The following is a 26,403-nucleotide window of genomic DNA, read 5'->3' as shown; positions in this document are numbered from 1 at the left end:
GTTCAGTGCTTAAATATCACAATATTCTCTGTGTTTTCTCATGTCTAAAAGGGAGGTCATGATAGTACCTACCTCCTAGGGTTGTTGGGGAAATTTACACAAAATAACATATCAAGTGCTTAGAACCCTGACTGGCGCATAATAGATTATCAATAAATGCCAACCCAATTATAATTGGAGTTCCAGGTTATAGGGGAGAAATTGGAAGCTATGTGCGATAAAGGACTTGCCCAAGGTGATAGTGGTGAAGGCATAATTTGAACCCAGGCGGCATTACAACAGAGCTAGAGTCCATGATTACATCATCTAGAGTATCCATCTCTACCCAACTCGCAAATGCAGTGTGATAAGGAGGCTATCTGAGGGGGCGGGGGGCATAATTAAGCTGACAGATGGTGTAGATGTAAGACAAAAGCTGCACCCTTGATAGTGTGCCATTGCCATCAATTATAAAAACGAGGGAATAGATTATTTAAATGATTTCAGATGAGTAAATTATTCAAAGAGCCTCTCAGAAGTATTTCTAGAAACTCCTGAACAGACAGATGAAAACCATTTTTATTTTTCTGACAGGGTCATCATATCATCTGTGCTGTAGAGGAGTGAATGCAAAGCCCCGAGCTCCTCTGCTAGAAGGAGGAAGAGAGGGAGAGTGGGCGGGAAGGAGGGACGAAGAAGGAGAACAGCGGGCTTTCATCCGGGACCGCAGAATGCAGACCGCCTTCTGTGTGTCACATAGGAGAAGGCTTTTTCCTAACTATGTTCCCTGGGATGCTACATTCTTCCAGCGTTCACAGGGATCTCTGAGTGGGTAGGGGTTACCAAGCAAGGATCCAACTTTAACTGACTGCTGAACTGGTGTTCTCAGTGAGCTTTCATTAGCGAAAAGATATAACAAGCATAAAATAAGTTTAAAAATGAGTAAAGGGATGGACTTCAGTGATTCTCTGAATAGAATGCAAATAAATAGTAATCTTGAGTTTGTTGAGCACCTATTATATGCCACACCTTATATTATTGGCTTTCATATTATTTCACTTTAGCGACATGATAACCTTGTGAAGCAGGTGGTAGTCTCGGATTTTGGGGTAGGGGAAACTTGGAGCTATTCAAAGACATTTTTTGTCAATAGCAGAGAAAAGATTCAAACGTGGGTCTTGTGAGTCTCCAAGTCTGGTGCTCACTCCACCGCTTTGCAGTTTTTATTAAATGTGGGTGCTTATCTCAAGGTATCAAGTATGAAAGATGGGAATTTTCATAAAGGACCTAGAGATTCTTGTATGTAGTATTTGCCTTGGAAGTTGAGTGGAGGGAAAAGGAGACAATACCTAGCCCTTTAAATTCAAATTTTACTCTTTAGGATTAAACAACTGCCAACTATGAGTGTCTGATGAGATTGAACTGTTTGCCCATCCATTTATTCATCCAGCCACCCAGCCAATGATTCAATGATCAGTCAGCTAATAAACCATCTGTCTGTCCATCCATCCATCCACTTATCCATTCATCAGTGCATCTAACCAACCATCTTTCATCCATCATCTAATCCAGGGGTCGGCAAACTGCGGCTCGCAAGCCACATGCAGCTCTTTGGGTATGTATGTGTGGCTCTGAAGGAAAATTGAAAATGAAAATAAAAACTATCATAGTTTCATTTATAAAGTTTATAAAGGATATTATTCACATAATGGCGATTTCATTTGTTATATGGCTCTCGAATAATTTTTAAATTGTTGTGAGGGACAGGATTGGCTCTTCCGTCTCCAAAGTTTGCTGACCCCTGGACAAGTCTTCCACTCTTGAGCCCACCCACTACTAATCCGTTTGCCAAGTATTTACTGAGTACCTGCTCTGTGCCAGGCCTGTGGCAGGTATGGGTGATGCAGAGATGAATCATAGACACTATCCCTGCCCTCAGGAAGCTTGCAGTCCAGCGAGAGAGACAGAGGAATGAACTTCCAATTACAACATGGTAAGGTGAGTGCTCACAGCAGAGTTAAGCCTGGGGCATCAAGGGACACCTCCCCAGCCTGTTAGGAAAGAAAGGGACAAGAACCACAGACATTTGAGGCCGCTCATTATGTTTCTGCATTTCCCAACTCATCTGGGTGAGCAGCAGCGAGACTGCTTCCCACCCCACCTACAGCTACCAGACCTCAGTGGGTTGTCGTCTGGACCTGCTCTCTGCTTTCTTAGCCTTGTCTCTGTCAGTTTCTGTTTGTTCCCCATTTGGAGGCTGATGGTACAGACAGGAATGACATTTGTCTGTAAGAAAAGAGACAGAACAGTGAAGCGCTGTACCCCAGCAATCTGCTGCTGGCTACAAGTGGCTGTGTCAGGCTGCTTTCTGGAGCTGCATTTTGGTTTTCTCAACTGTGCTATTGGCAACAGAAGCTGCACCCCCCACTAATGCTGTTTTTCTTGGCATTGCAGCCAGAAGTGGGTTGGGCTAGAGGGAGAAGCATGTACAGAGAGGGATTAAATATCCCCAGTGTTGATCCCTAAACCGTAGAAGACTTACTGTGCTTTCTAGATTCTGAAGACAAAGAATTGGCTACCTGCTACCTTGAGATAATTACCCACATTTGATCAAATAATTAATAATAAAAATAATAATGACTATCTCCTGGTTATATCCTGGGGCTGTGTATTAATTACTTTGATCCCCTTTTAACAGACATTCAGCATAATCACTATCATCCCTCCTCCCAGTTTATATATATAAAAAGCTGAGGCTCTGAGATGATTGGTGACTTTCCTGAGGTTACAGAGCAAGTGACAATGTCTGTATTCCAGCTCAGGTCTGTCAGACACTAAAGTCCATTTTATGTCCATGACACCATATGGTAGAGGTGGGAGTTCTTTGTATATCAGCACTGAAGGCTGTCATTGCCTTAATTATGAAACCTGCATGGGAAGCCCCCATCCCTGCATGGGGACAGGCTCCCAGTGTTTGCAGGAAGAGCTATTACAGGTACAAGGTTCCCCTCTGAACCAGGCACCTCTTCCTGAGCTTAGCTCAGAGCACCCCACTGAGCTGCATGCAAATCTGCCACATAATCAGTCTCTTACATCTTTGTGCAAAGCCAGTCAGCATCCTTTGCGAACCTGAAGATGTAAATCACCCCCAACTCCTGTAGAAAGCCACTTGTTCAGTTTTTATTACTCCACCATATGGTTTGTTATCTGCAGCCATTGTCTCTTGAAAACGTATTTTAAAACTCACCGCAATCATATCTATAGAATTCTTGAAGTCTGTTTCCCCTCCATTTGAATTATAATTTTGCAAAATAGAAAGACTGAATGGACCTGTTTGAGAAGGAAGGAGCTAAGGACTGAACTGTCTTGATTTCTCTGAATGTGCAAATAAAGACTGCATTGGAGATGCACAGGAGGAAAAAACCCGAAGTTGTAAATGAAGAGAATGAAACTCTTACTCCCTAGAAGGGAGTTGTAGATTGACTAGAAGAAACCAATGGCCTCTCTCTTATGTGGTGTTTAACTTTAAAGTTTGAAACAGACCACCTGAGTTGGGGGGATCTTGATTCTTCATATCATTGCCCACTGTGCTGACCTCTCTGTGCACCCTGGAGATCATAGCGGATTGTATATTTTTTTCTTTCCTGATTAAAGTGTGTTTAGAGAAAATAGGACAGGCGAGGTAGGAAAGGTCTTTTCTATAGGGAAAGCGGGAACATGAACCTCCTTTTAACAGGTGAGGACACTGAGATTCAGACAGGATAAGAGATTGTTCAAGGTTCCTCAGCAAAGACTGTACACATTTTCTCCACAGATAGCATATGAGTTGGTAACTTGAATCAGCACAGCAAGATTTGAATTTCATTTCCAAAATGACACCCTAGGTTTTGCATTCAGGAATCGTCATCTCTTTGAAAATGAGCGAGGATTCAAAAACATAGGACACCCATCGTGTTACACTATCAATCAATCAGGACAGGTTGGAGACAGTGTCTCATTCAGAGCCCTAAACCCCAAACCGATGTCAAAAGATACAGGAGTGGTCCCTGCCGCCCAAGAGAGGTCAGCACCATGGTCAGCGGAAATGGGCTGATGCTCCCTCAAGGTGGTTAGTAGCTGCTGAGGCATTTACGGGAGGAAGGGGGTTGGATCATCTTTATAGGATTGGGTGTGGCCATGCATAACACATAGTCCTGGGACCCAGGCCTCCCTGAAAAATTGTCATTCTTTTTTTTTTTTTTTTTAAAGATTTTTATTGGGGAATTGGGGGATGGGAATAGTGCTGGGGAATTGGGGGAAGGGGAACAGACAAGTTGCTGTCCTTTTGTTCTTCAGTCTAGTTGTGGAGGACATTGCTTCACTGGCCTAAGTTGGCACCATCATTGCGCTCTTCCCGGGCGAGGCAGATCAGTCGCCGGCTTCTGGACGGCCGCTCACAGGGGGCTGCTGGCCGCTCACGCTGGCTGCTGGCTACACACGGTAGCCCATGGCAACCCACTGCAGCAGGGGCTGCAGCCTACGCCGTCGCCGGCGACTCACAGCAGCCCAGCTCCAGGTCGAGCTGTTGTTCAGCATCTTAGCTGTAGAGGGCAGTGTCACTGGCCCTCATATGTGGGATCCGAACCGGGGCCCTCTGGCGTCCCAGGCCAGCTCTTAACCAACGCGCCACTCGGCCGGCCCAAAAATTGTCATTCTTTGTATTTCTCAGGTAATCAGTGTTGCCATCAGTAAGATGGGGTTTCTGTGGAGATGTTAATGCTACCATTTATTAAATGCTTCCTGTGAGTCAGAAAGAGCTTTAGATACATTATCTCTCTTAATTCGAAAACCTTATGTGACTGGTACCATTATTACACCCATTTTATAAATGAGAAAGCTAAGTAATACAGAGAACAAGTTAATTTCCACAAATCAGAGCTGGATTTTGAACCCCCATTTTTCTGATTCTGAAACCCACGTTTTGACCACTAAGTTTTGTTATCGTCCTCAATCAAATTCCACAATACAGTTGACCTCAGCCAGTGGAGAGGATTCAAGTGGGAAACACACGGGGCTTGTTTTTTCCTATATAATTCCAATTCCAAAGAGTGAAAATAATCTCTGAGCACTGACTCTGTCATAGGCCTGGAGCCAAACATATTACATACATTAGCACATTTTTAGTTCACCAAAGCCCGAAGCGGTGCGTATTATAATTATTTTTATTTTACAGATGAGAAAATTGAGGACCAGAGAAGTGAATTAATTGGAACATGGTCACCCGGCCCCTTCATAACTTGTGGGGATTATAAATAATGTATGTAAAGCACCTAGCATAGGGCCTGGGCCATAATAGAAAGAGCTTAATAAATGGGAACTATTATGCAAAGTGCAGTATGGATTTTTAAACGATAATTTTTAGGGTGTTTTTTTGTTTGGGGGAGGTTGTTTGTTTGTTTTGCATTTTCAGTGGATTTCTAGAAGCCTGCCTCTGCCATTCTCTTTTCTCAGAGGAGTTAGGCTCAAAGTTTAAAGATGAATATACTCAAGAATCATTCCCCTTGGTTTTCTCTCTGAGTCCCACACAAGGAGATGAATGCTGAGACATACACATTTAAGCAAGTCCTGGGCCACCAGTCAGAAAACTACCTCCAGTTCTTTCCCATATTTGCTGTGCTTTCTGGGCCCAGTTAATTGAACGAACATTATTTTACAGCTGAAAAATTATAATACTATCTCCCTCACCTCTATGTGACTCTCTGCCATGAAGGTCAAATGAAATGAGACAGTGCACAGCAACTTGTAACCCGTAAAGAGCTCTGGAGATTTCGTATTATGATTCGCATAATGATGTATAGCACCCTGGCCTTGGGTGCCTCTTCCAAGTGTGTGTATTGTCTAAAATTTCCTGTTTCTATTTCTTTTCTTTTTCCCCCCAATACCAATTCTTAGCCAGTTGAGCCCTAACAAGTATATCCATGAGGTCGCACTTTTTGGCGTAAGGATCCAAGAAAGTTTGGGTTACATGTATAGTAATGAGATGAATGGTCTGCATTAATTGTGCAGAACTTCAAAGCAGCAAATGGAATTAAAAGTAATTGTCTGGCCTTTGAATTTAGCAATAGAGCTAGAGTAACGCCAAGTGGCTCTTGGCAGGACTCTTGTCTCTGCACGGAATTATATTAACAGGCAATGTCAGTTCTATCTAAAGTAGGGAGCCGTAAGGGAAGAGCATATCTGTCTCCCCTTAGGGGAAAAAAGAGAAAATGCATTTCCTGAGAGTGATTTTTTGATATACATGCCGTGGGCCTGGAGTTTTCATAAAATCAATGCTGTATTCTCTCCTGTTAGGGAGTTAACCGCCAGTGTCCTACATCCAGAGGTTAATGTCAACCTCATGAGGACATGCACATGGTACATGTGATGGAACTAACCTTAGCTGAACACCTACTATGGGCCAGGTGGGGGTGTTACATAAATAAATTAATGGAAGCCTCACAAGAGCCTTGTATATAACAAAACACCCAATACTGGTTGAACAGTGACCACGTGGCAAATGGGATAAGTTCTTCGTAGGTAGTATTTTATTAATTCTCACAATAATCATATGATACGATTAGTCCTGTTATGCCCACTTTACAGAGGAGGAGACCAAAGGCCAGGAAGTGAACTTAGCCAGGGTCACACAGCTAGTAAGCAGAAGAACTGATATTCGACTCAGGTGCACAATTGTTTTTAGTACCTGTCACCAGAAGAGACCAAATAAAGTTGATAATTGATTACAGGAAGACCATGGTTATGGTGGTCATGTTGGTACACTTATTTATTCAGTTGTTTACTTAATAAACATTTATGCATCTGCTATGTAAGGGGCCCTGGGTGGGTATAAGGGATTCTAAAGCCAACAGAACAGCCCCCACCCTCAGTGAGTCAGCTAGGGTGGACAGGTGAGTATAGGGGTACTTATAATACTTGACAAGATAAGCAAAGAGGAGGTCACCTGGCCGGTTTTATGGGGTGAGGGTCTGCTTCCCAGAAGAGTAGTCCTCTACGTAGAGTTCTGAAGGTCAAGTAGAAAGGTACAAGGCAGAGAGCAGGAAAGTGTTTTCTGTGGAGTGTGAGTAGCAGGTGTTATAACCTAGCACTGAGAGGAACTCAATGTATTTGGAAGCCTGTGTTTGGTTCTCTGGGATTCATGAGTCCATGTGGGCGGGGCAAGGGTAGAATGGGAAGCTGGTTGTCAGAAATTAGTTTATCATGAGTACAGAGAGCTAGAGAGGCCAGGGAATGGGCTGGGTCACTTAGACGGAGGTCAAGCATTTTCATCTGATTCCAAGCGCAGTGAGAAACCATCAGTAGGCTTTAAGGGGGAGAGTGGAATGATCACATATGCAGAGCTATTTAGAGTGATGGCTCGGGCTGTTGCTTAGAGCATGGGCTGAGAGGAACACCATCTGGGGCGGGGACGCCAGTCAGAGACTGTCGCAGGAGCCAGAGGTGAAGGCCTGGACTAGGATGGTGGTCGCTAGTTAGGGAAGAAGTGAACAAGAGGAAGTATTCAAAGATTAGAACTAAGAAGACTTGGCGATTGATTTAATATACATGGGGGTGGCGGGAGACAGATGAATTAAGGAATATTTCTGGGGTTGGGATTTCAAGAACTCGTATTTGGCACATGGAAGAGAAATTGTGCATTTTTTTTAACAGTTGAAGGGAAGGTGGTGAGTTGTACTCTGAGTCTATTGAGTTTGAGGTTTCTTGGGGACAGTAGCGAGGAGCTGGTGAAAGGCAGTCAGGTGTGAGGGCTGTCAACATGGAGATGTAGAGAGGGCAGTAGATGCCATCTGGGGCAGGATGCAGGGGAAGGACGTGTAAAACATGTACAGAGAAAGCGGAGCTTGCCTCTGGCAGAAGAGGAGATGTCAGAGAAGTGGGAAATCGCCTGGAAGGGCGGGATCCTGACAGGCTAGGGGCAGGGGGACTCCAGGAAGGTGGGAGTGGCCTCCATGTCAAGTGTGACGCACGTATTGGATTTTGTGATGAGAAAGCAGCTGCTGGTCTTGGTGAGGCCAGTTTTAGAGGCAAGGTTGGTGCAGAAGAGGACTGTGGGATTAGCATTAGGCTGGAGGAGAGATGCTTCTTCCATTATCAAGCGCGAGGGGAAGGAAGACATGTGTGCAGAGGTAGGTAAGTTGGTTGGGTGTGTGGGTTGTCCGCAGACTCTGTGAAATAAGGAAGATTCATCAGCTGGGAGTGAGGATGGAGCTGGCAGAATTACAGTCTTGTGGGCAGGTGCGAAGGCTAGAAATAGCTTCTAAGGAATGGGAGATAGCCCATCAGGAGAAGAGAGGAATTCCGGCCAAAGAGGGAGGCCTTGCATTTGAAGTGACATTAACCCACGTGGCTATGTGATGTTCTCTGCCTGTGTTCTTGGTGGTGTGCAGGTGAGGAAGTGGTTGGGTTGACTCAGAGCTGGGGGAGCGGGGGGTGGTGGTGCCAGGTGGGTGAGACAGGAGGACAAAGTGGGAGCAGGATAATTATGGGTGTGCCAGCAAATCTATGGATGTGATAGATGAAGATGTCTAGGTCGGAATGGGGAGGCTGTGGGGGTGTGAGTGAGTGGATCAATTGGGAGAAAATGGAACGGCACGGGGACCAAAGACCTAATGATGTTGGAGAAGAGACGTGAGAATAGCTGAGTGAGACCACTGTGGATCATCTAAATTTAGAATTGTTGAAATCAAGCAATTCTCGGTGAACTTCCCCTCCATGGGAATGAGTGGCTAAAGTGGACTGGAGGTGGTCCACGAAGAGAAAGTCAAAAAACTGACTTCTCATTTTATTTCAATAGCCCAACAAGTATGAATGTAGTTATATAAGAAATGATACAATTATTGGAAAATGGGACAACTCCAAAAGATGTGGGAGATGATAAAATGTCAGCCATATACGGATGAAATCGTCGACATTATCCTCAGGTGTCGAGTAAATCATTAAGGGATCCCAAGGCCAATAGCCAATATGAATTCAAATGCCACCAAATTCCAGTTATGCACATAGGGATTTCAGCCCAACATTCAAGGGCTTGTGATCTCATCCCAGCATGTCCTGTCTTCCGCTTTTACTCTCATCCCCTTAGTATATTGTTTCATCCAGTTTGGGCAGCTTCCTAGTTCACAGATATGTCCCTTAAACTTCTGGGCTTTTGTCCACATGGTTCATTCAGCCTAGAAGTAAGTCCCTTCTGTCCATTTTGAGTTTTCAATTCCTTTACCTGTTCCATAACCCCCTCAACTGCCACTTCTTTCACGATTTCCTCCCTCGCTCATCAGATTTGCTTTCTCACTTCTGATACCCTCTGCATTTATTTCACCTTTCCTCCTCTGGCACTTGTCATCTTCTGTTTTATTTTATAAATAATTCTAAGGGCATTTTATTTTACTTTCTCTACTGGTGGGTGGGGTCCTTCTAGACAGAAACTTAGATTAGAGTTTGGCAAACATTTTATGTAAAGGGCAGCTGGTAAATATTTTTGTGTGTATGTCAGCCATACTCTGTGTATGGCAAGTACTCAATTTTGCTGTTTTAGCACAAAAGCAACCATAAATAACATATAATGAAATGAGTGTTCCAATCAAGCTTTATTTATGGACACTGAAATTCAAATCTCAATATAATTTTCCCATTCACAAAATATTATTCCATTTTTTCCCAGCCATTTAAAAAATGTAAAATCCACTCTCAGCTCACGAGCTGTACAAAAACATTTGGGTGGCCCTTGGGCTGAAGTTTGCTGAACACCCCACCCTCCGCCCCCACCCCAGCTTAGCATATTTAACTGCTGTATCACCAGTGCTAGAACAGTTGATGGCATGTAGTAGGTACTCAGTAAACATCTGTTGAATGAATTAGCCAATGAATCAATGTCATCCAACCCTAACTGGCCAAATACCTAGAGAATAGCTTCGCTTATTGGTTGTAACACTTGGAGTAAACAGGAACCTTGGGATTCTAGCTTAGGCTACAATTTGTGTGCATCTGAAAATTTTTGATTGAACTAAAGTGATGTAATAGCTCATGAGTGTCATGGTTGAGCTCGAACTTGGGTCTTCTGACTCCAATTCTAGGGTTCTTTTACCCTACTGAATTTCCCAGTATAATTCAACAGAGAGAGCAATGCCGAGTATCTGCCTGGTTGGTCACTAAGATAGTCATTTCCACCCAGTAACTCTACAGGGCTCTGGAATTCTTAATTAGTGTCCAAGAGAAGGATAATCAGCTTGGATGAAATTGGACTGAGTAGAGGGTTGGTTACTCAGGCTATTTTTTTTTAAATAGCAGTCTTATCTGGCCCATCGCAAGGGGATCTTTATCTCCCTCACCACCTTCTAATCATGGTCTTAACAGTAGGCAAAGCTGTGGTTAGGCTTAATACTGGTTTCCTCCCCATTTAATCTTCTGTTGGCTTTAGTATTTCAAAGGATTCTCTCCCCGGAACACTTTAGGGCTCAGACAAGCCTGGAGCAAAGTAGTTGGGTGCCAGAGCTGAGCAAAGAAACACGCTTGTCAAAATACCGTCTTATCTACAGAGGACTGAAATCCCGACCAGAGTGCATTTCATCACAGCTACGGATTTCACCCCTGCACAAGGGCTTTGGTTAGCATCTTCATAAAACCCAGCAGGGCCCCAGGCACCAACCCCTGACTCACCCTTTCATTAAGAAGGAGCAAAACGTCCCTCTCAAAGATTTCAATTTATTGTTTTGCCCCAGATATGAAACCCAAATGCCCATCAGAGACCTGACACCAAGTTCTAAACACTTTCAACTTTCACAGCCCAGTAACTTTGCGCGGGTGAGGGGATGAAATGCTTTGCAGCTAATCGATACCACGGGTCTTATAACCTTATTTTAAAACTCTGCAGACACTGTCAGTGAGGTTAACGTTGAGTGCTCAGGGCCGAGAGCCAAATGGAATTGGCTGTTTTACATAACACCAGTGAGGAAATCCATCAGCCCATGGCCTGTCATCCCTCAAGTCACTTTGATGCATTGAAGTCTCCTGCTTCCTTAGTCTGCAACTTAATTACCTAGAACTTATCTCCTTTCATAACCTGTTACACGCTCAGCCCCAAATTGTTGCCTCTTTTCAAGGTTTTTATTTTAAAAAAAGAAAAAAAGTTGCCCCAGAATAAGAGAAGTCATATCTGTATTCATGCCTGGCCTTGCCATAATTTTCAGGCTAGTGAGGATGACTTGATAATCCCAGTAAATGAAAGGCCCTCTCAGCCGTCAGGCCAGCATTGGCTATGCCTCTGTTGACTACATGCTAGCTCTCACTGGCAGCTCTACCGAGGGAACAAAAGCTGCTAAATATCATTCAGGTAAATACTCCCAGAAAGAGCTATTTACTCTGCCAGATTGAAAATGGCATTTCATTTATCTTACAAGTAGAAACAACATGGATCTTTGAAATTTACCCAGGAAAAGTACATTGGAAGGTCAAAGAGAAACCTTTACAGTATTCCTAAATTGTCTTTGTGTAGGTGTTAAAAAATAATCATGGTTATCGCTATTTTTGTTGAAGAGGATTGACCTTAGGTCAAGTTCTGGTCCAATAGTATGTGCTTACCCTCTCCCCACCCCACTTCCGTATCTGTGATTGTCGCATTGTTTCTCACGTGTCTCCTGAACTGTTTTGGGTTTTCTTCTCCAAGGCAAGCAGCCTTGTAAGGGGTCCACCCAAGGTTATATTTGAGTTTTGATAATAACAGATGTAGCGATGTAAACACAGTCGCGTTGTCTTAGCCGGCAGCATTTCAAGTACAACATGATACAAAGGGAAGATGGAATCCCCCCTTCTAAGGCCCCTTACGTAAGGAATGGCGATGACCACAGAGGCGAAGGAAAAGGCTAATCGGCTGTTAGAGCCTTAATTACATTCCTCTTGGTTGAAATCCCCGAATTACCTAATTGTCACTCAGTTCACATTTGAGCGGTGGATTTTTTTCCCCCTGATCTATTCTAATCATCTTTGGGATGTCACTATTAGTAGCAGTGGAGTTCAACCTCAAGCCAGCCAGGGCTCACTGCGGCTCTGCTGGCAGCGGCATTTTCAAGGTGGAGTCCAAGGTCCTTGGAAGAATCAATTCACAGGTAAACTGAGGAAACTCAGCTGGCACACATGAAAGAAAAGTGCAAGATGACCACCTCTGGCTGTGCTCCTCAGGAAAAAGAGTTGGTGCTGCTGTCTAAGTGGAAAGGCCACGCACATGGGAGGCTGACCTCAGGGTCCATGCCCCCGGACATCACTCTTTCTTCAGCGGGGCCCTTCCAGCTGATCCATGGAATATTCATTGCCTCAACAAAGCCAGCTGCTTTAATATTTTAATATTTAATATTTAATATTAAGGTCGTTTGCCCTAATAGCTCCCAAAGCCAATCTGATGGCAACCTTGGGACTATCGAGGCGTGTTCGTGGCCCCAAACTCTGAAGTCAGATGGCCTGAGCTCAGACTCCAGATGCTCTCACTCACCGTTTGCTGTTGGGCAGGTTGCTTAAGCTCCCTGTTTCCCAATCAGTAAAGGCTAAAAGGGCCTTTTTCCTAACAGGGTGAAATAGAAAATGCACATTGGAGTGATCACAGTCCTTCAAGAAATGCCAGTTATACTTATTAATTATTTAATAATCACTGTTACAGCCCGTGGAAGATCGACTGATACAGAAGTTACACGGTGAAGGACCCCAAGAGCATGCTCACACAATTAGTTAGTAATTAAGAGAGAGCTCCTTTTTATGCTCTGCTGAGTTTCCAAGCCTCGCATGGTATATCATTGCAATGTGGAAGCGAAGAAGAGAAAGAAAACACTATTAACGGTTTAGCTAATTACCAGGACACATCATTTTTGAGAGCACACAGGAATGAAAAGAAAACCAAAGAAATAGAACTTGTATCTATCCTCGTAGACCTGGGAACAGAGGCTCTCTGGAGGACTGAAGATTACAAATGAGTTTCTGAAGGAAATGGTGGCTCGTTGTTACAGAGATGTTCACTTTTACCTCTGAGGTTGAACAAGCATTGAGCTCTCCTATTGGCTGAACATCATGAGGAGAAGGGAAACAAATATGGCGGTTGTTTGTGGAAATAATGATGATCAAAACACATCTCCAGGAATTAGCAGATCAGTCCTGGGTTCTAAGACAGTTGACGCTGTTATCTGTAAAGATATTAGGTTACCCTGAGAGCAGTTATTATTATAGGAGGAAAAAAAAATCAACTGCTCCAATGTGAGCTGTGTAACAATTAGGCAATTCTGAAATTTCAACTGAGAGGAATTTAATTAAGGCTCTAATAGCTGATTAAACTCATTTAGATCTGCTGGCAATTGCCACTGGTTACATAAGCAACCCGACAAGAAAGATTCCCGCCTTATGCTGTAGTTAGTCCTGCTGGGAGCCATAGGTGTGATGATTCCAGTGCTTCTCCAAATGTGATCCCTGGACCACGTAGAACAGAATGACCTAGATCCTGGCTGAAAGGTCAGGTTCCCAGGCCTCATCACAGACACGCTCCCCACTCCCCCATGCCAACACTCCTGAGATCTAGGAGCCTTCTTTCTAAATCAGCTCCCGAGGAGAGGTTCTTATTCATGCCAAAGTTCACAGCCCCATTACCTCCCATCACTGCAGCTCAGACAGTGCATTCAAAGGCAGCAGACACTTTAACTTTACCTCAGCATCTGAAGAGCAATTCTGAGTGTCACTCTGCCAGTGGCCATCGAGGCATTGGAGACGAAGGAGCCTTGACCCACAACCTGCCTTCCAGCAGTTTCTTTATAGAAGAAGCTGTTGGATTATACCAAGCAGGGGAAAGCTGTGTTCTAGTGAGACATTTGCTTTCAGCAGACTCTAGCGGTTTTCGATGAACTTTAGCTTGGGTGTTGATTTTCAACAACAACAACAACAACAACAACAACAAATCACCAACTCAACTGTAAAGTACTCCAGATAGAGCACATTTCAACTTAGTATCAAGTCGTGGCTCAAACGTTGGTGTTGTAGTTTCCAGATCAGTCAAATTCCGAGTTGCCTTCGGTTTCAAGCAGCAGCCCCAGACACAAAATGCCTTGTGTGTAAACCTGCTCTCAGCTTGCGTGGGTGTTAGACTTGCATGCAGAGATATGGACATGATGCTAATTGGTGATGCTATTTATGCTAAATATGGGCATTAAATAATTTTAAATTCCCTTCACGGCCATGTATCTCCTGTCCTCTGGAAGACTTTATTTTTCAGGTGGAGAGAAATTGGCCTTTGTCTTTCTCCTTAAGTTCATCTTCCTGAAGACTTAATTACTCATATTTTCTCCAGCTTGGGAGTAAATCACTGCTTATTATCTGGAGTGAAATGTTTTCCGATGTTTTGCACACGTGAAGTGTTTGTTTTAAGGCCTGTTTCCCCCTTTGTTATGAAATCACCCAGTGAGGTAACCGGGGCCAGTCAAACTGGAGCACAGGCAGCGTGAACTCGGCTTCCATCGTCGGGTTTAATAAATTTCCTCTCTGATTTTTAATTTTGCCATCCCTGGTGTCTTGTCCCCAAGGAGAGGAGCTGCGTAAACAGGCCGTTTTCCTTTTAAGTTTGAATTCTAAGCACAAATCGATGCTATGCTACCGTGTGAATCGAGTTCAGTTTAGGAAGTATTTCTTGAACTGGCTTGTGGGTGAAAGCTGTAGCTATACTCTATCCGATGTGGGTCAGGTGGGAGGCCTGCCCTGCTGGCTACTCGACAGAACCAGAATTTAGTGCAAACTGGGCCACCACTCCCCTCCCCCATCAGTCACACAATCGTTCTCCAAGCTTTGTTGATTCTACCACTTTGAGATCTCTTGACTTCATCCCGACCTCACCGATGTGGCTTCTCAGGCTCATCCAGATGAAAGCAGCTGCCTCGTAACCCACCTCTCTGCATTCCCAGTTTTTTAGCCACAAGCCTTGCATCGCACTGGGAGGAGGCGTTCTAATCCATCAGACTGATTTATCCCTGATTAAACATCCCCAATCAAGTCCCCTTACCACACTTCAGTGGCCCTGAGGATAATGATAGAACCTCTAACAAGCTACACCCCAGCACTGCTGGCCTGGTTCATAGCTGGAAGCCACTTCCTAGCAGAAATGTCTTTGGTTCCTTCCAGACAGCAGGTGCCTGCTTCAGTGGCACCCTGTGCGTACCCGGCGGGTCACTCTCTTGACCTCTGACCTTTGACTCCTCCTCTCCCACCAGCCTGGAAACTCTGAGAATAGGGACCAGTCTTGGGTTGGTCATGCCTGTAGCGCCAGAGCCTCCTGCAGTGCCTGGCATGGGGCAGAGCACCAGACGCGCATGTTGAGTGCACCAATGAACAAGTGAGAGAATCTAAAGGGAAAAGGAAACGTTTTGGAGGCGCACAAAACGCAGAAATGAAACCCCGCTGGAGAGTCAGGCTCCATGCAAGAAGTGGTATTTGAGCTGGACCCGGAAAGAATGGGAGGATTTCAGTCAGTGGAGATGATACGGTGGGGAATTTCGGAGAGAAGGGACACTGCCGGCGAAGGCAGGGAAGTGGGTGTTGCTCACAGTGTGTGTGGTGAGAAGTGAAAAACGTATGCGTCATTGTGGCCCAGAAGTGTGTGCATGTGAGTGTGTGTGCGGGGTGTGTGCGTGTGCATATGTGTACTGTGAGTTGGGGTAGGTACGAGTGTATGTTTACGTAGGTGTGTTTTATATAGGTTTATATATGATGTATAGGTATATGATATCTACACACATGCATACATACATGTACATATATGTGTATGTGTGCATATGTAAGTGTATGTGTGTTTGAAGGGGCACAGGAATATATGTTTAGCGTGAGAGTGTGTATAAGGTGTACGAGAGAAAGATCGAGAAAGAGAGAGAGAAGTGAGAGTGTAGTGAGGTCGTAGGACCAATATCGTAGGGCCCTTTAATGTAAAATGGAGTCTGAATTGGATTCTATAGGCAGCATGAGTCATGGAGGATTTGAATATCGGTAGATCTATCATTTTGGTGTTTAGATATTAACATCTGTTTTTAGAGGGTGGCTTGGGAGACCAGTTGACCCGTAATGAGGCGATTTTAATTGTCTCTTGTAAGCATTTCATGAATAGGTCAAATAAGATCAAACTCTCATCTCTTTGAAAGGAGCGCCACGCACATCTATCTATTCACCTAATTTCTTCCAGCCACTTACAGCCTATGTGACATATCTTTCGATTTACCCAGACATGAAGGGGAGCATATTAACTTAAGATAGACAGTTCCTGGAGATGAAATTATCTCTCTCTGCTCTGAGAAAATGTTGGCTGAACATTTCAAAAAGTAGTCACTGCTTTTTCACAAAACACTCTCTAGGATCTGAAGAGCAATTCGCTTTCTAAAAGCACTGTATTTAAATTTTATTAATAAGAGCAAAGTTAATTTCCCTTTTTATAGTCTCTTAACAAAATAACGTTTCTCCATCAGAGGTCAATTATTTTTCTTTGTCCTCAAAACTTCAGTATACTTGCTGAAAATACTCAAAGGTTTATCATCAAAATTCAGTTTATTTCTAAGGTAGAGCCTTCTTTTCTTCTCCCACAGTTTATTTGGGTGAGTTTGGGACTATTTATAGGTACAAAAAAAATTCACAATAGAGATAAAAACCATCTGTTCTCACCTTTTTTCTTATGTATAGGGTGTTTATAAGAATGAAAATAGTACTAAGAATGGTACCTAAAACATAACAAGTGTCCAGCGAATGCCAGCTTTTATTGTTGTAAGAGCTCACACAATGCCATCCTGACTTTTTTGCTCTCTTCTATTTCTTAGCTCCACATCCCATCTCTGATTGGTTCTTCTGTTGTGACCACCCTATCGTAATAGTCCCAGCAAAAGTCCTTGGAAAATTCCCATTGGCTCAGCCTAGGTCATTTCTTACAGTGCAAGATTCCACAGCTGAGGTACATATGGACACATCGATTGATCTACTAGCATTTTCTGACTCATGGACATTTTTTAAAAATTTGGGCTGTATTTTCAACTCGTTCCACCAACAACTATCCATTAAGTTCCCCCTTCTGCCAGGCCCTAAGTGAGAAACTGGGGACATAGAAATCAATCACCATATAGATCAAACCTCTGTTAGACTGGGGACTCAATCTAATGAGTGAAACATATACATACGCATGTGACAATTAAGTTTGCAAACTTGTTGCAACGATGTTGCTAACCATTTTTGGTATCAAGGGATTATTCATTATGAATTTGTACCAACTGGACAAACGGTCAACCAAGTTTACTATTTGGAAGTGCTGAAAAGGCTGCGTGAAAAAGTTAGACTACCTGAACCTTTCGCCAACAATTCATGGCTCTTGCATCACGACAATGCACCAGCTCACACAGCACTGTCTGTGAAGGAGTTTTTAGCCAGTAAACAAATTGGAACACCCTCCCTACTCACCTGATCTGGCCCCCAGTGACTTCTTTCTTTACCCAAAGATAAAAGAAATATTGAAAGGAAGACATTTTGATGACATTCAGGACATCAAGGGTAATACGACAACAGCTCTGATGGCCATTCCAGAAAAAGAGCTCCAAAATTGCTTTGAAGGGTGGACTAGGCGCTGGCGTTGGTGCATAGCTTCCCAAGGGGAGCACTTTGAAAGTGATCGTAGTGATATTCAGCAGTGAGGTACGTAGCACTTTTTCTAGGATGAGTTCGCAAACTTAATTGCCCTCCGCCATGAACACAGATTGTCGAGGTATAATATTGTTAAGCAAATGGAGATTAGATACTTAAATAAAATTAAGGATTTATGAATGGAATGTTAGGCTGTGTGGGATTTCCTTCAATATAATATAGGAGAAGTGGGCAGGAGTATAAACGGAACAGGATTGGTCATGAACTATTCATTAATGAAGCTAGATAACGGGAATATGGAGATTCATTCGACGGCTCTACTTTTGTATGAGTTAAATTTTTTCCATAATAAAAAAAAAAATGAGTGGAGGGGGCGAAGAATCCCCCCCTTGGGGCAGTTTTGGGCGGAAATATGCCTAACAGTAATTTCAAGGAACTTTCCATTCCGGCCTACCAGATTAGGTTCCCCCTTGGGTAGATTTCCACTTCCTTCCAGAACCTACAGGCATGGCATCACCTGCCACTGTCTGCCTGCCATGCTCCCCCTTCCTCCCCACCTACTCATCTTGGATTTGCAACCTCAGTTTAAGTGTTACCTCCTTCTGTGATTTCTTTTCCCCTCTTTCCTCTCGTGGACCCATTTTTTTTCTTCCTCTCAGTTTGCATGATATATACTTTTGTGTGATTATTTGACGCACGTGTGGCTTCCCAATTAGCATAAAAATCCACGCAAGTAATTGTTCACACTACAGTGCCCTTAGCATCTGACAGCGCTTGGCACCTAGCAGCCTCGGTAAATACTTAGGAACGGATGAATCCCTGTTAAACCCATGTACAAACACTGGGCTCAAGTCTAGTCCCTTCTAAATGGGGACGTAGGAGGGGACAGGGAAGGAGATTGGTTCTTCCCTGCCTGGTATGTAAAATCTCGGAGTTGGCATATTTCATGTTTGGGGATGGGAGCCTATCAGAGGAGCCTGTCAGATTCAGAGGAGGAGGTAAAAGCTCTCAGGATCTAGGTCAATGTTTACACAACAGCTTCAGCTCCTGATCAAGTCTTTCCACCCACCACGTACTTCCACCCTCCTTGACCAACCCATGGGTGCATACTTAGACGTGCTGGGAAGTGAGAGAGAGAAGATTTAGGGAGTGATTGCACCCTGGGGACTCATAAACCTCTGCACCTCTGTCTCCATGAGTCAGCCTTGCATTGCAGCTTTTGCCTGCCCCCTGCTGTGTAGGGGTGTGATGTGGTCAATGACGTCACCAAAGATCTGCTAGCCAAACAGTCTTTGCCTCTCTCTGTGTGTGGCGTTGGGACTTTAGGAGCTGACTCTGCAAGGAAGGGAGGGTCTTGGAGCTGTAACACGGTCAGCGCAGATCAAATCACAGAAGCTCCGGTGGGAAGCTCCTTTGGCTTTGGACAGCCCCACGCTATGGCTCTGGTGCCACCACCTATGCGCTGTCTGTGTTTGGGCAGGTTCCATAACCTGTCTGAGCTTCAGTTCTCTGCACGGGAAAGCTGGAGTAATAGTCCTCACCATGTAGGATTTGGGGGTTAAACTCAGTGGCAATGTTGGCACATTTCCTAACCACACAGCAGTGCTCCAAAGTGATGCTGTTAAAACTGTAGCATCAAATGCTGTGGTGGAGCTATGGTGGAGATAGGTTCAGAGTTCTGTATTCCCAGGGAAGGCAGCAGTGCCTCTACAGATTAGCTGATATTTGAGCTGTATCTTAAATGCGAACTACAACAGTAATAAACTAATAGCAGCAACCAAGCATGTTATGTGCTGAATTCTGTGCTCAATGCTTCATGTATATTTTTGGATCATTAAATCTCACTGCACTCCTGAAAGGCATATCCTTTTATCTATTTTACAGATAGAGAAAGTGAAGCTCAGAGAGGTTAAGTGACTTTCCCCAGGCTACTCAGCTAATGGGTGAACCCAGGATTACCACTTAGTTCTGTTTCACTCCAAAAACCATTGTCTTACCCACTAAACTACTCAGCATCTGGGGAAAAAAAAGGGTGGGGGGAGAATTTATACTACGAATAAAATTCCAAATGAATCTTTATATATATAATATATATATGTATGTATTTTAAAAAGGTATGTGCCAGTATATACTAATGCTATAGATTCTTACCTAAGAAGTGTTTAAAGCATTCTGTGAATGCCCATTGGAACAATGGGAAGCAAAAAGTTACAGTCGATAATCAATGATAAAATATTATACTGTGATTACCAAGTGAAACAGGTGTTGAGAAATAAAAATTCTCTCCCTTTTTCACTGGTAATTTCTTTCCAATAGGTATTATAGAGAACACCCGAAATAATTCAGACAGATACCTGTTTGTGGTGAATAATACTTCATGAGGGCAGAGCTAATTAAAGCTTGCAATTGTTTAAAAATTCAAAGCCTTTTTTTGACATGTAAAATGAGAGGTGAAGAGAAGAAAAATATCTCTTTATCAATGGATATGTATTATTATTGGTGTGATCTTTTTTTTAATGATTTGATTGGGGAATTGGGGGAGGGGAACAGACAAGTTGCTGTCTTTTTGTTCTTCAGACTAGTTGTGGAGGATGTCGCTTCACTGGCCTATGTTGGTATTATCATTGCGCTCTTCCCGGGTGAGGCAGTCGCTCGCCAGCCATTGGACGCCGCTCATGGTGGCTCACGGCAGCTCTCCGCAGTTCAGGAAAGCTCATGCCAGCTGCCGGCCAGCCCCACTGCAGCTTACGCGGTCGCCAGCAACTCACGGCAGCCCAGCTCCAGGTTGAGCTCTTGTTCACCGTCTTAGCTGTAGAGGGCAGTGTCACTGGCCCTCAGGTGGGATCCGAACCGGGGCTCTGCTGCTCAGAGCTGGTGTCCCAAGCCAACTCCTAACCAATGCGCCACTCCGCCGGCCCTATTGGTTTGATCTTTGACCTGCAGCCAACTGATAGTTCCAAGAAGGCGGGAATCGCTCTGTTTTTATCCATCTTTGTTCCCAGGCTAGTGTCAGCTCACAGTTGGTGTTTAATAAATCCATGTTGAATGAATGGAGAATCTGACGGGCTCCAAGTTCATTTCAGCTGGCGTTACGCATCGCAGTATGGGCAAATCAATATGTTTGCTTGACCAAATTACTCTGCTCTCCTTCCTGCCTTAAAAAGGAAGTTATCCATGAAGTGGACAATTTTGTAATTGCCCACACGGGATGCTTCTCTACAAGCAGCAAAAAAAATCTCTTAGTCCAAATGACGAGGTCGTGTTAGAGACACCGGAGCCTCTGTCCCCCGACCCCATCGCCTTTCCTGGTGTCCTGCGAGTCTGAGTTCTCTTTAAGGGCCTGTGATTCATTTCTGGGGACACTTAGGTTACAGGGGGAGAGGTGAGTGGGTCATGCCAGCACAGACAAGCCTGCACTTGGCACATGGCTTTGCTGATGAGGTGTTTTTCTTGAGGTTGGTATTACACATAGAGCGCTGACCTGTGGCGTGAGGCAGTTGCGCGTGGGCGTGGGAGGAGGAAGGAGAAAGTGTGATGCTGGGGGCCGCTCTCTCCTGCATGTCTGTGAATAGTGCCAATCAGCTGTCAAATGAAATTAAGGTTCAAAACGTACAGCCTTCAGTTTGATTTCGCTACGATGTGGACTGCTGCTCAGAGGGAGCACATCGATTCTGTTTTGACAGGCCTTGAAGCACGCTAAGCAGTGGAAGTCTCCTCAGTGCCGGATTGATGAAAGTTCACCTTAATTTGCAGCTTACATAGAGCCATACCTGAGCTTGAAGTGACGCCACTCCTTTCCTCACCCGCTCTGTCCCCTTTGTGTTGTCCCTTCCGCCAGCCTTCCCTCCTCTTCCTCTTGCTCTTCCTCTTCCTCTTCCATTTCCTCTTTTTTCATTTTCATAGCACCTTTTTTGTTTTTTAAACTTCCTCCTTTTCATTGTCTCTCTTCCATGCTTAAAAGAAAAAGTATGTGGTTCCTACTATGTGCTGGCACTGGCTTTTCACACGTTGCCTTACTAACAATGCCCAGGGCACCTGCACAGAGTAGGTGGACTCGTGCCTGTTTACAGGTGAGAACACAGATGCTGGGAGCGCTGACAAGCTGGCCTGGGGTTGGCCGGCCAGTCAGAGGCAGAGCTGGGGATTCAAGCCCAGGCCTCGCTAATTCTAAAAGTCAGTGCTGTGACCATGACACCGTGACCCTGAACTCGGGCAGAATGCTAGACTCACCTGGAGAGCTCCGACGGTATCAGTGCTTAGGCAAAACCCCCATAATTGAATTAGTCGGGGGGAGTCCAGGCCCTGGGAGCTGCCCAGTATTCATCCTCCTTCCCCATTCGTGCCCATTTTTCTCAGCCGATAAGCAGATGTGTGTGTTGAGACAGGAGCAGAAACGCCCATCAGATGATGGGATTCTTCTCCCAGGCACCTGTCACGGGGAAGGACTTCCTTTCTGGAAGTCTGTGGGGCAGGACAGCACAGGTGCGCTTTGTCTTCACGATGCAGGTGGGCAAGTGGGAGAACCAGACCCTGAGCCTGAGGCACGCCGTGTGGCCGAGGTACAGGTCCTTCTCGGACTGTGAGCCAGACGACAACCACCTGAGCATCGTCACCCTGGAGGAGGCCCCCTTTGTCATCGTGGAAGACATCGACCCGCTGACCGAGACGTGTGTGAGGAACACCGTGCCATGTCGGAAATTCGTCAAGATTAAGTGAGTCTATGGGTGCTGTCCGTTGAATGTGCCCAAACCTTTAAAATAGCGTGTATCATTGTAACAACACCTGTCAAATAGCACTACAGCATCATATAAAACATACTCTGTTTGAATAGGTATACTATAAGATTTAATACTAGATTTTTAAAAAGGCTTACGCTGGGACTGCTCCAAATGGTTTGCATTATTTCATTCCAACCCCGGCAATACAAGGTAAGTGGTTTTGACATTTTAAACATGGTAAAAACTGAGCGATGGGAAGATGAGGAAACACGTTTAAAGCCATTCAGCCAGTAAACAGGAGAGGCAGGACTCATATACTGGTCCGGCTGACCCAGGGCCGTGTCCTCGGCCATCCTGCTGCATCAGGCCTCCCCTTCCGTCTTTCCTTAACTAATTATTTTGTGTCTTTCTGGCTGCCCTCCTCCCCGAGCCCTGCACTTTCCACTTCCTGTCATCTCTCTTCTATTTCCCAGATCCAAACTTTTCAAAATTTTTCAAAATTTCTCTCCATCTGGGGGTCAACATACCCCTTACATATGACTTTCTGAGGTGGTCACGGTGCAGTTGATCTCCTGGTGATGTCCTAGCTGCCAGCAGCAAGCATGCATCGTGTTTATTTCCTCTCTTATTACGATTGAAGGAAGAACTGACTTTTTATCATTAGAGCCTCTGGTGAAGGATTCTCCCTAAGCTAGAAACCTTTTGGAAAAGCACAAGGCTTCATGGCCAAGTCCAGGTTTCTTTCTGGGAATTCACAAAAAGCCTGCCTTTGGGTGGAAATCCACTTTTTTCTTCCTGCTTATTTTCTGATCACCTCCTTTCACTTGGCTAATTCTGGCTTGTGCTTTGAGTCTTCACCACTCCCTCCCCAAGATGGATTGGCTCTGCCTACTTCCACAGTCCTCTGGATGTGTCTCTACGTCTCAGTCAGTTCAGGCTGCTCCATCAAATTACCACAGACTGAGTGGCTTAAACAACAGACATTTATTTCTCACCGTTCTGGAGGCTGAAAATCCAATATCAAGGTGCCAGCAGATTTGGTGTCTGCTGAGGGCCCTCTGCTTATCAGACAGTCACCTTTTCTTCACTGCCAGAGAATGAGAAAGCAAGCTCTTTGTAAGTGTCCTCTTACAGTGGCACTAATCCCATTCCTGAAGGCCCCACCCTCATGACCAAATTACCTTCCAAATGTCCCACCTCCAAATACCATCACACTGGGGATTAGGTTTCAACATATAAATTGCAAGGAACACAAACATCCAGTCATACCTCTCTATCTCTACCTTTGTCGCTATTTTTAAGGCTTATAGCTTGTCTGTGTTTCCCCTTGGATTATTAGCTGCCTGAATTTAGGGATTGTGGCTCATTAGTCTTTGTACCAATGACAAGCACAGAACATGACACACCAATGTTGATGCTTGAATAGATGAGTGAAGAGCCACCTTTCCTCACATATTCCAAGTTCCAACCTAAGTTATTAGTGTACAAGAGGCAAAGCCCCAGAGCTCTGCTCTTGGGACAAAGATAATCTTGTAAAAATATGATTGCTAAATATATTTTGAAGGCACATTTGGTTTGGAGAAAATTTTGTTATCAATAAGAAGCCACTTTAGATTTGAAATTCTTAGATTATTCAATAAGTAATGATCAGCCTTTTTGGAGTTGTCACCCTCTTTGGAGTTGAACTTTTGAATGGATTGGTCAATAAATAAATACACATTAAGCACAGTTTGTGAGTTACACACAAACAGGCACAGTGCTGGGCTCGGGGCTCCATCAATGAACAGGAAAGACAAAAGACAAACGTCTTGCAGTCAGGAGCACACACACACAGTTCAAAAGCAGCTCAACCAATAAAGGACCAGGATAGCTCCATGTTATGATAAACCTCGTGAAGAATTTAAGGCTCAAGGTATATGGGGCTCCTTTAGCTCACACAGGTAAGATTTAAAGTGACATATAAAGGAAGAGAAGGAGCCAAACATGTGAAGAACTGGGAGAAGTACCTTCCAGGTGGAGGGAGCAGCAGATGCAAAGGCTCTGAGGCAGGGCATGGTGAGTCTGGAAAGCAGGTGAAAGCCTAGTGCAGTGCTGGAGAGGGCTGAGCTGGGGGCTGATGGATGGAAGGGCTAACTGGGAAAGTGGCAAAGGCTGTTTTGAGTTGGATGTGTGTTCTTTGAGTAGAACTTGGTCAGGTGAAGAAGCAGCGTGGCTGGCACAGAGAGAAGAGTATAACCTGAGTGGGGCACCTCCGTTATGATAGCAATGCCTTCTCTATTTCAATTGGCAGGCCCTCTTGTGCTTCACAATCAATAATAGGAATTTAAAGTCTGAAATCAGAAGCCTTGAAGCTGAAAATAATAGATCACCAAGTCCTGAGTCACATTCACAGGGAGAAAAATGAACCCCCAAATAAATTACCCTCTTTGAAAGAATTGGCTTTTCCACTGAAGAATATAAAGAGATTAACAGGTTCAAATTCACATGTTTCGTGGGAGGTGGTGGCTCCACCTTTCCTTTTTTCCAAAAAGGAAAAAAGCTTTCCTTTTTCCTTGGGGACATAAGAAGTTTACTGTGTATCTAGGTCGAGTTAGTGTTTGATTTACCTGAGAGCAATAGAAAATTACTAGGATCCACTAATCCCAACATTAACACAGATTCAATCAACTGCATTTCTTAAAGGTAATATCCTTGAGGCAGGCTGATTGGTTCCAAAAAGGATTCCTGTTAGATAATGTGATTATATTTGTTTACTTGATGATGTTTTCCCAGAGCAAACCTTTTGTTTCTTGCTTCTGGTAAAGGGTGGGGTCTTGAGGGCACACGTAAATCTGAAAACACAGGTAACAGGAAATGAGCAGAAACACCAGATTTTCTTTGAGCCTGCTGGTTGAATGGCAAGGGGTGTAGAGAAAATTGAGGAAAAATGACCTGGCTTGCTATGTAGGGAGAAACGGTCATACCCTCAACTCATCCCCCAAACGGTCAAATCCTTGGTAAGAAGAGAGGAGATGTATTTTTAAGCTCTACGGGGGAGGTGCTGTAGATACGTGATTTGATTTGATCTTCCCCACTGTCCTGCAAGGTAAGTATCAGCCTTCTCAGTTTACAAACGAGCAAACTGAGGCTGTGAGTGAACACGCTTGTCTGAGCTTTCATGGTTGCTAACAGCAGACCCAGGAGCTCAGAGCAGCTCTGTCTGACTCACTCATAGCCACTGGCCACACTGAGAAACTGGAGAGCCAGAGAACGGGATTTATTGGATTGTCTTCCCTGTATTTGTTTTTATGAGTCACCTGTCACCTGGAGCGGAGAGCTGAGGAGTTAAGTCACACCCCCTCCACACACACACACACACACACACACACACACACACACACAGGCTATGATAGGAACCTTTGAACCAACAGAATTTCCAATTACAAGTTGGTTGTGTGTCCTTAACCCCCATGATAAACTCAACTGTTATATTGGGTTGTCGGAAAAGTCATGATGCATTTTTGCAACGAAAAACAGAGAAAAAATATGTCATGACTTTTTGGACAACCCAATAGCTGCTGCATGTATTTTTCATCCTGTGTCCCCAGGGCCTCATTCCCTGTCTTGCACAGAGTAGGTACTTGGTGCTTGTTGGGTGAAAAAGCACCAGTGACCATCAGTACCTAGAAATAGATCCAGTATGGGACGTAGGGGGATACTTAGCTCATAACCTGGCTGCGGTGTCCAGAGAGGCCACAGAACCATACAGGTCACTATATGCTGGTGACCCTGAGGCTCAAATCTGGGGCATTTGTCACTCCTGCCTTAACTCTTCTGGGAATCTTGACCAGGTGAAGGACGAGGCTGTGATAGAAGAAGGAAAGGAGCAGAGAGTGAAAGAGGCACAAATCGGGAAGGGGGGGAGAGAGAGGCATCCACGGATGGCCTGTAGTGGCCGGGAAGAAAGAAAATTTGATTTTGACGCATTTTTCAGAGAGCCACAGATACCAGGAATGGAGTCACATTTGGACGTGCCATGAATTGAATGTACTGAGGACACATTTCTAGC

General features: G+C 44.4%; 1 protein-coding gene across 2 annotated transcripts in view; it reads left to right on the top strand.

Moving 5' to 3' along the window:
* The window catches only part of GRIN2A (glutamate ionotropic receptor NMDA type subunit 2A), a 422,768-nt gene that overhangs the window by 324,172 nt on the left and 72,193 nt on the right, over positions 1-26,403 (top strand). For both annotated transcript variants that reach the window (XM_019650929.1, XM_019650930.1), the window contains exon 6: positions 22,144-22,349. In XM_019650929.1, coding sequence (XP_019506474.1) covers positions 22,144-22,349 — 206 coding nt within the window. The remainder of the gene's footprint in view (positions 1-22,143; positions 22,350-26,403) is intronic.

The sequence above is a fragment of the Hipposideros armiger genome, unplaced genomic scaffold (assembly GCF_001890085.2).
Source record: "Hipposideros armiger isolate ML-2016 unplaced genomic scaffold, ASM189008v1 scaffold_149, whole genome shotgun sequence".
NCBI lineage: Eukaryota > Metazoa > Chordata > Mammalia > Chiroptera > Hipposideridae > Hipposideros > Hipposideros armiger.
This window is presented reverse-complemented; position numbering and strand designations above follow the sequence as displayed.